Source organism: Cheilinus undulatus, linkage group 10, assembly GCF_018320785.1.
Source record: "Cheilinus undulatus linkage group 10, ASM1832078v1, whole genome shotgun sequence".
Classification (NCBI taxonomy): domain Eukaryota; kingdom Metazoa; phylum Chordata; class Actinopteri; order Labriformes; family Labridae; genus Cheilinus; species Cheilinus undulatus.
The window spans coordinates 46,617,434-46,632,781 of record NC_054874.1 but is presented as its reverse complement, the minus strand read 5'-3'; the positions used below and the strand labels follow the sequence as shown (position 1 = coordinate 46,632,781).

At 43.1% G+C, this 15,348-nt stretch overlaps 1 protein-coding gene across 1 annotated transcript in view; it reads left to right on the top strand.

Annotated features, from left to right (window-relative positions):
* glra1 (glycine receptor, alpha 1) overlaps positions 1-15,348 on the top strand; it is a 239,053-nt gene that overhangs the window by 129,944 nt on the left and 93,761 nt on the right. The window contains exon 5 of the mRNA XM_041797891.1: positions 7,610-7,677. Coding sequence (XP_041653825.1) covers positions 7,610-7,677 — 68 coding nt within the window. The remainder of the gene's footprint in view (positions 1-7,609; positions 7,678-15,348) is intronic.

Sequence of the window (15,348 nt, the reverse complement as noted above, 5' to 3'; positions counted from 1 at the left end):
CTGCAAAAGGTTAAAAGCAATGAGGCGTGCAGACACTACGCATCCGTGCAAACTGTATGTTAATGAGTGTTAATATGTGTTTAGTATGTATGTGCGGTGCAGCCTGTGAGCTCCACGCATACTGAGCGTGTCCTTCACTTCAACATGCCAGTGTGTTCACTGCATGCCTGAATGAATATGCATATAAATCTGTCCATGTTAGCATTAGTGGTTTGTAAAAACAGGATAAAATTACCATCAGCTCAACACAAAGCAAGATTAAAATTAGAATATATAGCACAGATACACTATAGTGCCAAAACAATCGCTCACCCGCCTTGACTCTCATATGAACTTAAGTGACATCCCATTCTTAATCCATAGGGTTTAATATGACAGCCGTTCACCCTTTGCAGCTATAACAGCTTCAACTCTTCTGGGAAGGCTTTCCACAAGGTTTAGGAGTGTGTTTATGGGAATTTTTGACCATTCTTTCAGAAGCCCATTTGTGAGGTCACACACTGATGTTGGACGAGAAGGCCTGGCTCTCAGTCTCCGCTCTAATTCATCCCAAAGGTGTTCTGTGGGGTTGAGGTCAGGACTCTGTGCAGGCCAGTCAAGTTGAACCACACCAAACTCTCTCATCCATGTCTTTATGGACCTTGCTTTGTGCACTGGTGCACAGTCATGTTGGAACAGGAAGGGGCCATCCCCAAACTGTTCCCACAAAGTTGGGAGCATGGAATTGTCCAAAATCTCTTGGGATGCTGAAGCATTCAGAGTTCCTTTCACTGGAACTAAGGGGCCAAGCTCAGCTCCTGAAAAACAAGCCCACACCATAATCCCCCCTCCACCAAACTTTACACTTGGCACAATGCAGTCAGACAAGTACTGTTCTCCTGGCAACCGCCAAACCCAAACGCGTCCACCAGATTGCCAGATGGATAAGCATGATTCGTCAATCCAGAGAACGCGTCTCCACTGCTCTAGAGTCCAGTGGCGGTGTGCTTTACACCACTGCATCCGTCGCTTCGCATTGCACTTGGTGACGTATGGCTTGGACGCAGGTGCTCAGCCATGGAAACCCATTCCATGAAGCTCTCTACGCACTGTTCTAGAGCTAACCTGAAGGCCACATGAAGTTTGGAGGTCTGTAGCAATTAACTGCAGAAAGTTGGCGACCTTTGTGCACTATGCGCCTCAGCATCCGCTGACCCCGCTCCGTCATTTTACGTGGCCTACCACTTGGTGGCTGAGTTGCTGTCGTTCCCCATGGCTTCCACTTTGTTATAATACCACTGACAGTTGACTGTGGAATATTTAGGAGCGAGGAAATTTCACCACTGGACTTGTTGCACAGGTGGCGTCCTATCACAGTACCACGCTGGAATTCACTGAGCTCCTGAGAGTGACCCATTCTTCCACAAATGTTTGTAGAAACAGTCTGCATGCCTAGGTGCTTGATTTTAAACACCTGTTGCCATGGAAGTGATTGGAACACCTGATTTCAATTATTTAGATGGGTGAGTGAATACTTTTGGCAATATAGTGTTTCCCTATTTAAACCTAACATTGAAAAATGTTAAAATTCTATGTAGCAGTTGAAGTGGAATTTTGCATCCAATCAGACATGACACTAGAACACTCTAGGATTGTGGGTAGTGTAGTCCTTTTTTCCCAAGATCATGAATAAACCATGTTTATCTTACAATTTTGTTAGAACAATATAGAATTGTTTCTTCTACAGGAGTGTACGTCCTCGTTTCTCACTCTGCTCATGAAGCATCTGCCTTGGCTAAAAATTAAACCTGCTAAAACAGAATGGATTGTGGATGTTGTGGCTGAAGGGGACAGGACAAAGTGGTGACTAATAGCGTCTCCTCACTCCCGGTCCTTTCCATGACGCTCTCAAGACATCTATTTTGAAATTCCAGGGTACTTGGCAGTTTCTCTTAAAGAATTCTTCATTTTATAGAGTAGCGTTGGAAAAGCATTACATCATCGGCGTACGGGTAGAAACTGCAGACATGTCTATCTATGTGAAGCTCAGGCCATTTTGCACACAGACACTGGGGCAACAGTGAGCGTGCTGCTACAGTAGCCGGTGAGTCACACTCTCAGCCTGTCCTCCATGACGGTTAATGAGCTGTCGCCTCTTTCTCCTTTCTGTCGTTTTCTGCTGCACCCCCGTCTTCTGTCTTTATTGGAGGGCTATAAAGCGCCCTTCTCTCGATGGTTATTAAATGAACTGCTGTGGTAGAAAAGAGAGAGAGAGGAGCAGAAGGAGGAGGCATTGGCTTCTCCTCTTTTTTTTTTCGCATCACGCAGCGAGGGACGTCAAGAGAAGACAAATTATGATATCCCTACGCTCGCCTCCCTCCTGCCACGGAGCGAGGAGGACTTTGAAGGAGGGATTTTGAACAAAGCCTGGATGCAGTGGAAATGTGTCAGAGGACTGGAGTTAGGCCTGGAGAGCCTTTCTGAGAGAAAACACTGTGATAATGTAATACCAGCTGGTTTAGGGATAAACCCTCAGATGCTCTTAGACATATCAGAGCCCATGCTCACTGGGTTTGTCAAGCCTTTCTACATCAGACAGATAGAGGCAGGTGGTCACGCCAGGAAGGTTATTTACAGAGAAGATTCCAGACGCCATTTATCTTCATGTGCACAAAGAACCAGTCTGTGTGACGTCTTACAGGGCTAAAGAAAGGGATCATTTTAAAGAGTTTCGCAGGAATTGGTAGAATATGTTAACAAATATAAAATAAAATATGTTTAAAGGCAGTGGTTTTCAAACGTTTCTTGCCCAAGGCACACCAAAGGTTAAGCCAAAATCTCAAGGCGCACCATATTCACATTGTGAATATTAAAAAGGATGCAAAAACATGGCGAAATTGGGCAAAAAGTGGTGAAACAAAGTAAAAAATGGGCAAAAAGTGGCCAAATAATGGCAAGAACATGTTGAAAGTGTCAATAAGGCAAAAAGACTTGGCAAAGGAAGTAAAAATGGCTTAAAAATGTTGAAAAATTGTGGCAAAAATGGGAAAGAAGTGGCCAAACAATGGCGAAAATAGGTAAAATTGGCACTAGGTTGCAATGATTGGTTCAAAGTTGCCAAAACGTTGTAAAAAGGGTTTAAAAGTGATGAAAAATTTGGCCAAAAAAATCGCCCAGCTATAGCAAAATTGGCAAAAAAGTGGCCAGACAATGGGTTAAAAGTGGCAGAAGCTAGTGAAAATGTCAAAAGGGTGGCAATAATGGGTGACCAGGTGCAAAAAAGTTAGTAAAAATGGGTTAAAAGCTTTTAGTGGCCCTTTAAAGATCCAGTATGTTGAATTTCCGCCCCTAAAAATCTATATTGATTTAAAAGTGACCATCCCTATATTATTTCATTTTTAACTGAGGTCTTACAGTATCTCAGATATCTCCTCAACCCCTTTCTCTATTCTAGTTCTGAGCGTTGCTCCTTCAATGCAGGACTGGTTGTACTGGTCTGGAAGCTAGGCTATACAGGGCAACAGATGGGTACAGTTTCTCTCCAGAATTTAGAGTTTTTGGTGAAAATGGGCCACAGAATAATGTTGCCTCAAATTAACGCACTGTCAGAATTTTTTGAAGAGTCAATCCAGCAAGCCTCGTTGTTTTTGTCAATATTTTGCAGTGCAAGAGCATGCAACCAGTAGGCAAAACATGCTGGGAAACCCTCCAATGTGGCTGGATTAAAACATTTCTTCAAAAAAGAGTGGGCCAAAATTCCTCCACAGTGATGTGAAAGACTCACTGACATTTACCACAAATGCTTGCTTGTTGTTGCTGCCAGCAAAGGTGGAACAACCAGATATTAAGTTTAGGCGGCAATGACTTTTTCCCCTAAAACTAGGACGGGGTGAACACTTGTACTTTTGACCCTGTTAGGCCCTCAGGTTAGACCCAAATTCAGAATTCGGCCCCTGCCGTGATTGAGTCTGACATCCCTGCCTTATAGTGTCGTTACATCGGCACTCCATGAAGAACCAATGCTTGAGACCAGTGGTTCCCAAAGTGGGGGTCTGGACCCCCTGGGGGGTCGCGAGATGGCGAAGGGGGGTCGCGGGATGTTGGCTGCAACATAACAGAATAGTAGAAAGTGAATGGGGTCTGACTATTTTCTGAATGCTCTGTACTCTCATAACTTATTAGTACATTATTTAAGATTTATCTGCCTCACATTGTAAGAGGATTATTTAGAAGAGAGAAAAAGTGTCCCTGCATTCTCTCTCAAAATCCACTTATCCCTTTAGATCAGGAGAATTTATTGGTCAATGTGCTAAAGTTTTATGCAGGATATTCCCTTATCTTTCTCTCCATATCCTCTTTTATTGATTTATTTCTGTAATTGGTATTTAGAACACGTCATTATATCTGCCTGTTTCAATAGTTCAGGATCTTTTTTTCACCTTTTCTTGATGTTTTTATTTACATTTAGATCACCTTAGATGGATTTCTCCAGCTCTGTGTGGTCTGACTATTGGTGCTAATATTGTAGTTCCCATCTCTTGCATTATTTTGTTTTTAAAGTGTAGTATAAATGGCTTTAATCATTTATGGGTCATGTTCAGATTGCTGAATGAAAACCCTCGTCTAAAAATCCCGTCATGTGTTTGGGCTGTAGTCTCGTGGTGAAAGTGCCTTCCAGAGTCTTATTAAATAGATAGTAGACGTGTCGTTTACTGAGTGGATTGACGATCATGATCAAACCAGCGAGTCCGTGGATAAGAGGAGTTTGGAGGTTACTCTCTGTGCCGTAGCTTTAAAGTCAATATCATGTCCACCGGCTGAAAGAGATGAGAGCTCGTCTGTCCTCCACGCTCCTCGCTGCTACTCCACTCTGCCCACCGAGTAATCGCATTTGTGTTTGTACAACCTGGTAATACAGCGAATCGATGAAGCAGCCACGAAAGGCCCCAACGCTATTTACTTTCACTTTGACTCGCTCATCTGAAAACAACCTTGAAGGCAGCGCTTCGACCCTGAGAGGAGAGCGGGGGGGGGGGGGGGGGCTATTTTTGGCTTTATGAATGCCTCTGAAACGACGCCCTGCGTTTATTGATATCGCCTCAGGTTGACCGACAGCACTTTCAAAGTCTCGGAGGGAATGTGGTATTGATTTTCTTATTTGGAGTTTTCTTGACTTGTAATGAGATGTTTACACAATCTCCTTCTCAGCAACTCCAGAGGAAACTTGCTGCCGTTGTCAGGCACTCGGACACGGTCGGGGTATTTAAGTCCAGAGAAGAGACTCGTTCATTTATTCAGCAGAGCGGGCCCTTTCTCTCTCTTTGTTTACTTCCTGCACACCGTCATCTACTCACCTCAGCTTTAGTCTCCTCTGATGCTGTAAAATCTGACTGAAACACAAACTCAGATCCACCTTAGTTTACCTCAGCTGTTCATAGCGCTAACAGCTAAATTTACAATATGTCTTCAATCTGCTAAAGTCTCTCTGATTGGGGAGTTCAAATGCACCATTTAGACCAGTGATGGTCAACGCGTGGCTCTTTAGCCACATGTGGCTCTTCTGTGATGATTTGTGGCTCTTTCATGTCTTAATTTGAAATATATTTCCCCAGAAAACCTTAAAAATGGAAATTACCCATTAATCATCACATTAATCAGTTTGTTTCCCACGCCTATACAGTAGGTTTTAATGGTCAGACTTAATAGTCAACCTTTATTTTTTCTCTTTCTATTTCCATTGCCCTTATTTGCAATTTTTTGTCCCATTTTTTTTTTACATTTTTTGCCACTTTTCATCCATTTCTGATGCTTTAAGCCCATTTTTACCACCTCTTGTAGCAACTTTTCGACCATTATTGCCACTTTTTTCCCATTTTTCATCAGTTTTAGCCACCTTTACCCTTCCTCTTTGCAATTTTTCGCCCATTTAAGCCACCTTTTGCCATAAAATGCCAATTTTCCCCATTTTTCACACCGTTTTTAAAGCTTTTATGCCCATTTAGTCACTTTTCACTCCTTTTATTGCAGCTTTTTGACCACCTGCAAATCAATTTTTTGTGACTTTGCACCCATTTTTGCCTCTTTTAATCAATTTCTGCTGCTTTTAGCCCGTTTTTACCACCTCTTGTAGTAACTTCTCAACCATTATTGCCATTTTTATCCCATTTTTTCCCATTTCTCATCAGTTTTAGCCACTTTTATCCAGCTTCTTTGCAATTTTTTACCCATTTAAGCTGTCTTTTGTCCTTAAATGCCAATTTCCCCCATTTTTACCACCTTTTTTGCCCATTTTAGTCACTGTTCACTCCTTTTTTTCAGCTTTTTGACCACCTGCAATGCAAATTTTTGTGACTTTGCACCCATTTTAACCACTTTTCACCCAGTTATCTCCACTGTATGCCTATTTGCCCCTTTTACCCTTATTTTTGCCACTTTTTTTTCCACCTTTCACTTATTTTCATTGCCAATTTAACCCATTTTCGCCAATTTTCACCATTTAGATTGTGGCTCTTGCAAAGGCATTTTTTCAACAGTTTGTCTCTTTGGTTGAGCAGGGTTGAGTTACGCTGGTTTAGGCATTTAATTGGTGCTTTTGGAGCTCCCAAACTCTCAGCCCTTGACCCCTAAAGAAACTAACACAGAGGTGGACCCAGCATATAATAGAAATTTACATTTTAAGGATTGGTTGATATATTTTCAGGTTTGTTTTTTTTTTTTTTTGAAAGCATCCTGCAACCTCCTTTCAGTGTTGTGGGACCCCTCCATGGGGTGCAGACCTCCACGTTGGGTACCACTGCTCTAGTGTGTGGCCATCTTAATAAAGTTAAATGCTGTCCTCTCAGACTTACTTCACAAAGCAGACGATTGAAAATAATGTATAATCTTTGCCCTGCAACAGGTAACTTTTACAAAACTACTAACTAAATAACAGGATACTATAACTGCAAATTCTATCTGCTACCAAAAATAAAACTTTTGATTTGTATTTTCTATCTGTTGTATTTTTATGCATTGTTTCTGCTACGTATCGTATTTTTGATCATTTTTGTACTTTAAATGTCCTGTTTCTGGCTCTAAAAAGGACTTTGACTGTCTGTTTGTATCTGTATATATAAATAGCTTTCTATAAAGCAGCCTGGCCTTCCCTCACATTGCTTATTACAACAAAATGAATGTTGGTACTTTGATGGATTACTTGATGTTTTACTTCCAACACTGATGGTGCTTTGACAAATAGTGAATACCTACAGAAGACCCAACTAATGCAATATGCACCAGACAACAACAGCCCCACTCTTGCAGAATTTTGAAGTGAAAGTCACAATTAAAATGCAACGCACACAATGATATATTATATATAATTTCAGTGGTAACTTCAGTAATAAAGGATGCAAATTTATGCACCGTATTTTTGACATCACAAGCCGTTTTTGCACACTATCTAAAAAGATGATTCAAATCTAGTCTTGGGTTTCATGATGTTTCTCCTTCACCTGTTGTCCTGTACTGACATGTTTTACATAATCAGACATTAATCTGCAATTCTTGCTTATGCATCTTTAACCTCCTGCATTAAGGCAGTATAACAAACTTAACTTTTCCATTTCTTTCCTTCTCTGTCTCTCCGCAGGTCCACCTGTAAATGTAACCTGCAACATTTTTATCAACAGTTTTGGCTCCATCGCTGAAACAACGATGGTAAGCTCCATTATTCTTCATGTGACTGTGTAATTCAGCTGCCTGTGTAGATTTTGACGTTATTTATTTGTCACCCGTGTGTTTGTGGACGTGGATGGTTGGCCAGCTAATGGAAACTGTCACGTCCCGTCGATGCTCCATTTCGAGGCGGGTAATTTTGCCCTGAGAAATGCGATTAATTGAAGCGACTGCTGCACATCTAAAGTTTCATTTTCATTCAAAAATTAAAAGCCTCCTGCCCTCTGAGTGTTTAGAAATGTCTCTGCCTCATTGAGCATGTCTCCCATTTTAAACACTTCATTTGAAAGAGCGCACCATCGCTTGGCCATTTGCATAACAGCGCTAGGACTGTCGTGTTTGCAAGCGGTGGGGGGGGGGGGGTCAGCTGATTCATTACACAGAAAACCCATTAGAGTTAATATAAGCGAAGAATCAACCTTTACAGTGCAACAGGGCTGACAGCAGCGATACGGAAACACTTAACCGTGGTGTGTGTTTGTGTAAGCGTGAACCGGCAGCGTCAATGACTGCAGCTAAAAACAGAACACACACGCAGCTCTTTAACCTCCATCAAACGCACAAATCATGTTTCATCTCCAAATGTATCAACACTGTCAGCTGAGTGACCCTCCGCAGGTCGCAGCTTCCTCTCCAGACAAGGACGCGTCCTCGGTGACGAGTCTGGTTTCTAATCTAAAATGGACCGCAGTAGAGATTTAGAATCAGTGGTGAGGCAACAGTGATGCCTACGATACAAGTTAGGTGCATTTGTTAGCAATTTTAACTAAGATACCCATCATCGTACATCGTATTCAACGCAAGCATCACAACTTTATTAGTTTCAAGCCCTCAAGCAGGATCCTAAGAGGTGAACTAAGTTTGGAAGCTTAGTTGGCAGGAACGGTCATTTAAATTTCCTGAGCCCATTCACTGTTTTTGATTTATTGATCCTTTGTGAGCATGAAGGCGAGGACACATGCATCTGCTTGCTCATGCTGTTGTAAAGGTAACATGCTAAAGGTAACAGGAGGGCACTAGTCTAGAGCGCTGCGGCAGTGGGCAGACATCACAAGAGAACTGCGAGTTCACACAGGAATAGTATGTCAAAGGTGGACGATTTTACCTTTTGAGGTTAATTAATCATCCTTTCCGGAATAGTCCATGATATTATTAACCTTGCAAAGCAGATGGATACGTCCATTTCCTTGTTTTTCACTGGTGAATCCATCTTGTTTTGGGCCCCGTTAGAAAGTGACAGAACCAATCGCCGACGAGAGGCAGTACTTTCAGGCACGGCAGAGTCGTGACGTAAACTAGCAGCAGCAAGAGGCCGGTACAATTATGGTGGAAAACTTAGCGTGGATGCTGCTAAAGCGTACGTTTTATCGGAACTTGACAACAATTCTTCGTTAAAAGAAGAACAAAGAACAGCAGTGAGTCGTTTTATTTTCAAAAACGACAAAAGTCGTGTACTGACATATCTATACTCACCATGTTTCGCGTTATTCCCCATAGCTACGCATGTGCAGCTCCATAGCAGCTACATCACGTGTTTTGTTGCTCTTATTGACCTGTAGAGATGTGACGGACAGAACGTTCATCCAATCACCCTCCGAGTTTTATTCAAAGCCTCTGCCTTTTCTCAAATGTTTCCTGTTGAAGCTTTCCCAGATAGATGTGTGAAACAAATCCATCTGGCGTGTCAGGTTACGATATTATTGCTTCCAGCATTTGGTGAGTACATTAGGAAGGTAAAAGTTAATTTGTTTGAAGAATCTGTGATTTTACATAAAATTGTTTGGCTAAATGTCCTCAAAAGTTAATTTTTCCTCATCAATGGTGCCGTTGTAGCTCTGTGACCCACTGACCTCTCAGTGACCCTTTGCTCTCGCTGCAGAATGAGACGTAATGTTGATATAGTGATGATTTGCGACTGGGAGTCCATGCATTGTGTTATATTTTGAAAAAAAAAAAAACAGATATCCTACACTTGTGACTTCCTTTTTGGTGCTTTCTAATCAGTGAGTATTGGCACAGTTTGGCAGCAGCCAGCACTGAAAACAGACCTACAGCATATCTCGAACGAAGTGGCGCTCCAGGCACGTGCCGCTGCCGGTCTGGAGCGCCGGCTGTGGAAATGCTCTGATAGACTAGAGAGGGAGCGATTTGCTCTGCAATATGATTTGCCCTCGAAATGAGGCAAGGTCGCTTTATGTGGAAATTGGAGGTAAGAGAGAAACCATCTAAAGCAACTGGGCATGCTCTTTAAAGCAGTCTTTGTATGGTGTTGTTGGTCTGCACCAGGCTTTGGCTGATATTTTCCACACCAGTGCCAATGAACCACACTAATGTGGCGAACGGATGTGAGTCAGTTTTAGCCGTACTAAACAGGTTAGGAGTAAAAATGCCACGAGTGTCTGCAGTGTAAGTACAGTGTACCTATACTCCCCAGTAAAAAAGATCCTCGTCAGGATAAATAAAATTGAATTATAGCAGCTCAGATGTCATGGCAGCCTGTGACCTCCTTCAGACGGACAAACACGTCAATATTGTGCCGATCACCAGGAAGCTTTAGGGGGCTGAGATCGAGCTCTCCCACTGAGGGCAACAGTCAGTCAGTCAGTCAGTCAGTCAGGCAGCGTTGTTGCTCTAATCTCTCAGAGGGTGGATTAGAGGCAAAACAAAGCACTGAAATAATTGGATTTATCAGGTTTTATCAAAGCAGAAAATCCATTTTAAAGCTCCAGAGGCAGCGCACAGCGAGGCAGCATGGAGCTTTCTGGAAGCAGCGATGGTGTTCGTTGTAGTGTGTAGCTCTGGCTGTAAGCTTGGACTACAGTACCCCCCTCCACCCCCCAACACACACACTCAGAGAAACACACACTAACACACACAGTGCTCCTGGGGCTGGAGCAAAGTGATAGATGGAGTCGGTAGAATGGCGCAGTGCGTGTTGAAGTCCCGGCGGTACACGGCTTTATTCCTGTTTCAGCGCTCTCTCCGCTCGCTTGCCCGCTCATTCTTTGTCTCTCTCTCTCCCCGACACACACTGGGACAGACACGCAACCCCCTCTATCATTCCTCATGACTCTCTCTCTCATTTCTTCTTGCTCATTTTCTCTCCTTTGAGTACACATGCTCATACCAGCCTCGGTCTCTTCAGTTCCTCTGTAAGCCACACTTTAACCCCTTTAACCACCAGATCCACATTTATTCTCCAACCACACACTAGCACGCATGTTCTAAATATAGCTGGGTTAGTATCAGCTCTTTTTAATTGTTTAATAGATTGCTTTATGTGTGGTGGAATAATGTAAACTACTTTGAATGGTTCCAGTTGATTACATCAGTTAGCAGTATGGAAGCAGGTACATGGCGTCAACTTAAAGGGGAAATGCCATTAAAAAAACTGCTTTTTCAGAATTTTTGCATTCATATTCGGATATCTAGGATGTTGAATGACCCATGAAATCTAAAATAAGCCAGCCTAGTCCTCTGTTTATGGTCTGTCTACGCCTGAAAACACCAAATCTGTCAGCAGAGGATGAGAGATTTTTTGGGCTTGTTCAGTCACTGAGAGAGGAAATGTAATTCTGGTTTGTTTGGGTTTTTTTTTTCAGAAAAGGGCAACTAGATTTGATTATGTTATTCATCACCTGCAGCCATTTCCCTCCTTCTAAAGCTAGGGGTCGTGACCTTTTCAGCCTGCAACCCCCAATATAAAGGTACCAGAGACCGGGGACCCCTGCTGTACCTGGATTTTTGGATTTTTAAAGACCATAAATGGGTTAAAAGTGGCAAAAAATAACCAAAAATAAGATAACGTGGCAAAAAAAGGCACAAAAAGTGATTAAAAAGGATTAAAAAGTGGGTGGTGGAAATTAGGTGGAATGGGTAAAAAATGTATATAAACTGGCAAACATGGGTAAATTGTGGTAAAATGGGCGGAAAGGGGTGTAAAAAGGGGTTGATAGTGGTAATAATGGGTCAACAGAGGCAACAATAGGCAGAAAGTGGCAAGAAATGGTGGCAAAAACAGGCAGAAAAAAGTAATGGAAAGAGTTTAAAATGGACAAAAATGGATTTTAAGTGGCAAAAATGTAATACGTCTGAACATTAAAGAAAATATAAAGAAACTTATTTTTATCAATAACAGGTGGAAATAATCAGTCAAGTCAACAAAGGTTCTGTTGTGATTCACCTTATGGATGAACCAAAGTTGGAGTCAGTAAGGTGGCTTTCACACTAGGGGCTTGGTCCCTAAACCGTGCTCACTTGAGTTCAAAGTCTGGCTCGTTTTGGTCGGTGTGAATGCAAATCAACCACACCCGGACACCAGGCCCGGGCCCACTAGGAAGGTGGTCTTTGACATGAGTCACGTGTACTCTGGCACTGTTGACATCATCGTAAAAACTTCATTCCCTGTGGCAATTTGTTCACATTTTCCTTAATTAAAGGCATGAATCATCAGAATCAAGTAAACAAACAGTTTGTTGTGACTGACCTTACAGATGAACTCAAGTTGGACTCAGTGAGATGAGATGCAAAGGCAATAAGCTGTATCCACAGAGTGCAAGCCCATTTAATCCTCTGAGCTGCACATAGATGTGTAGATACGAAGAACGACGATGCTTGCATCTTAAAAAGGGATTTTAAAAACCTCCATGGTGGAAGAATGGACTTTTTACTGGGTTAATAGACAGTCTTCGCTCAGGTCATGGCCCGAGTAGTTGCCATGGTAGCTTCTTCTTCTTTCTCCTCGTTGGTGGGTTTGTAATCCAGCTACATGCATACTGCCCCCTGCTGCATTAGACTGAGTACATACCCAAGAGTGCTCATGCATGGATTGATGTTGCTAGTGTGAAAGCAAGTTGGGGGTTTCACGGCGTAGTCCGAATCAGTTGAGTCAGAGCGCCTTTTTAAGCGCTCTGCTCTGACTCCATTCCAACATCCCATCCTGTGTTTACATGAGCCAGTCCGGGGTCCTTCACTGAGGTACACGATTCAGGACTTTGCACAAATACCACTGCACCAACAACAGTGTAACATATGTCAAACTGTGACCAAAATTAGAATGTCCCTACAATTCTTCGTTCAAGATAAAAACGCTGAGATTGAGAATATTTCTGACACTTCCTGTTAAAGAGGTCCAGATTTATTTGATTATTGATAAACATTTCTATGCCTTTATAAGAAGACTTTATTCAGTTTCCTTGTCTCAGGGAGTGTGTAGGTTTAGATATAGGCTATACTGTATGTAATAAAGAGGAGTTGATGGAAATAGGCTTTCCTCTACTTTATGTGAATTTTAAGCTATCAGCAGGGAGCTCTCAGACTCTTTATCCCTCACACACTGAACCTCATTCACTTTATTTCCCTTTATCATGTCTCCCTCTCTCTCCCTCTCTCTCACTCTCACTTCCTTACACACACACAGTTATCGCTCTGCTCATTCATTCCTGCTCTCGTCCTCCGTATGAAGCTCTATGAACAGGCTTTACGCTCTGTTATTTGAAGTATTGTTGCTCGCTTTATCCCTCCCACTCTCATCATTTTTCCTCCTCTGGATATCTCGTTACCTCTCCTCTTTGCTCCTGAAGCCTGACTGGTCGTAGTGACTTTTAAAGGGTGAATGGGAGAGTCTGGGTGACAGGGCGACGAAGGAATACAGCCAACAGTGGGTGAATTTTGTTTTAGACTAAAGCCACTGATGCAGCACTGTTTTGGTTAGCCTTTAGGGTTGGGGTGCCTAACCCTAACCCTCTTTGGGTTTTCCTCAGTTTGTGGTGCGTAAGATTTAAATTTATCCCCCCACTACCATTTTTATTCATAAAATCATGCTGTTATGGTAAAAAGCCACTTACCTTCACCTCATCATTCAGTATGTCACTCTGGTTCCAGCTTGGGTAATGTAGGTCACTACGCACCACACAGTCGAGGTTGCCTCATGGTAGAGGTCTGCAGCCAAATGCCCCACCATAGAGGTCTGCAGCCAAACACCCCACCATAGAGGTCTGCAGCCAAACGCCCCACCATAGAGGTCTGCAGCCAAATGCCCCACCATAGAGGCCTACAGCCAAACGCCCCACCATAGAGGCCTGCAGCCAAACGCCCCACCATAGAGGTCTGCAGCCAAATGCCCCACCATAGAGGTCTGCAGCCAGATCGTTTTGGCAGAAATTTGTTCAGATAAGAGCTTAAGGAGCTCAACACAGATTACAGAAATGGCACATTAGTAATGATGCTTTTAGTGTTGGTTCTCTGCCGGAAAACGGTGGGTCGCCCCAAGTGAAGGAGTTCAAGTATCTCAGGGTTTGGTTCACAAGGGAGGGTAGAAGGGACTGCAAGATCGTCAGGCAGATCAGCGCATCATCTGTGGTATTGCAGAGGTTATACTGTGCTGTTGTGGTGAAGAGGGAGCTGAGCCGGAGCTGTGCCGAAACTGACCTTTAACTAAAACCCAGTTCTCGCTGAACAAAAAGAGCCATAAAGAATGATGCTGTCCCCCCAAGCCTTATCCTGGATGGTGTTATTTTTTTCTTGTATACTTCATATATCTGGCTATGGTTTGGCCTGCAAGATGGGAGCCTTTTGTCAGAATGGAAAACATCTAGGCCCAAATAAATAATGCAAATTTGCACATTAAGTCTCACATAACCAAAAAGAACACCATAATTTCTGCATTGCAACCTGATCTTAATCCTGGCAGATTATTTTGCTATTTAGAATCAAAAAGAGGAAAAGGTCATGTCATCACTGATAATACAAATCTTAACAACTCAAAGCCATGTGTACGTTAAAACTAGATAAAATAGTCATGGGTGGCAAGGCGGGTAGTGCTGTTGCCTCACAGCAAGGTCTCTGGTTCGCTTCCCGGTCAGGGCCAGGGCCTTTCTGTGCAGAGTTTGCATGATCTTCCCGTGCACGCGTGGGTTCTCCCGGGGTACTCCGGCTTCCTCCCACCACCAAAAACATGCTCGTTAGGTTAATTGGTGACTCTAAATTGCCCGTAGGTGTGAATGTGAGCGTGCCTGGTTGTCTGTCTCTATATGTTAGCCCTGCGATTGACTGGCGACCAGTCCAGGGTGTACTCCACCTCTCAATGACAGTTGGGATAGGCTCCAGCCCCCACGCGACCCAGAACAGAGAAAGCAGTATAGAAAATGTATGGATGGATGGAAAATAGTCATGTTTGGGCACATATTTAAGTTTGTCATAGTTTCAGTGTGTGATTTAGCCTAAAGCAGTAGCAGATTTTTACATAAAACTTTTACATATTGCGGCTTTTATGATCCATGTTTATCCATCCATGCCATTCATCACAAAGCGCCTGAAGAACCAGGGAGAAGTTTGCTGATGTAAATCGATTTGACCTCCCTCGGTGCTGCAGCTGTTGGTGATGGTGGTTTATTTTAAGGCCACACAACAGCATCTCTCTCCCTCCCTCTATCTCTCTCTCTCTCTCCGTGCAACGCTGTCTGTGCCGAGCAGATGTGCTGCCATAACGCCCGAGCCCCCGTGTAACCTCCTACCTCCGCTTCCTACCTGAGCAGCAGCCGCAGCATCCAGGAGACAGCAGGATGTGATGACAGGCGTGGAATTAGAATATGGCTGCTGCTGCTGTCTCTGTAGTTTTTTTGCTTTTGTTTTGTTGTTGCTGTTTGAGGAAGA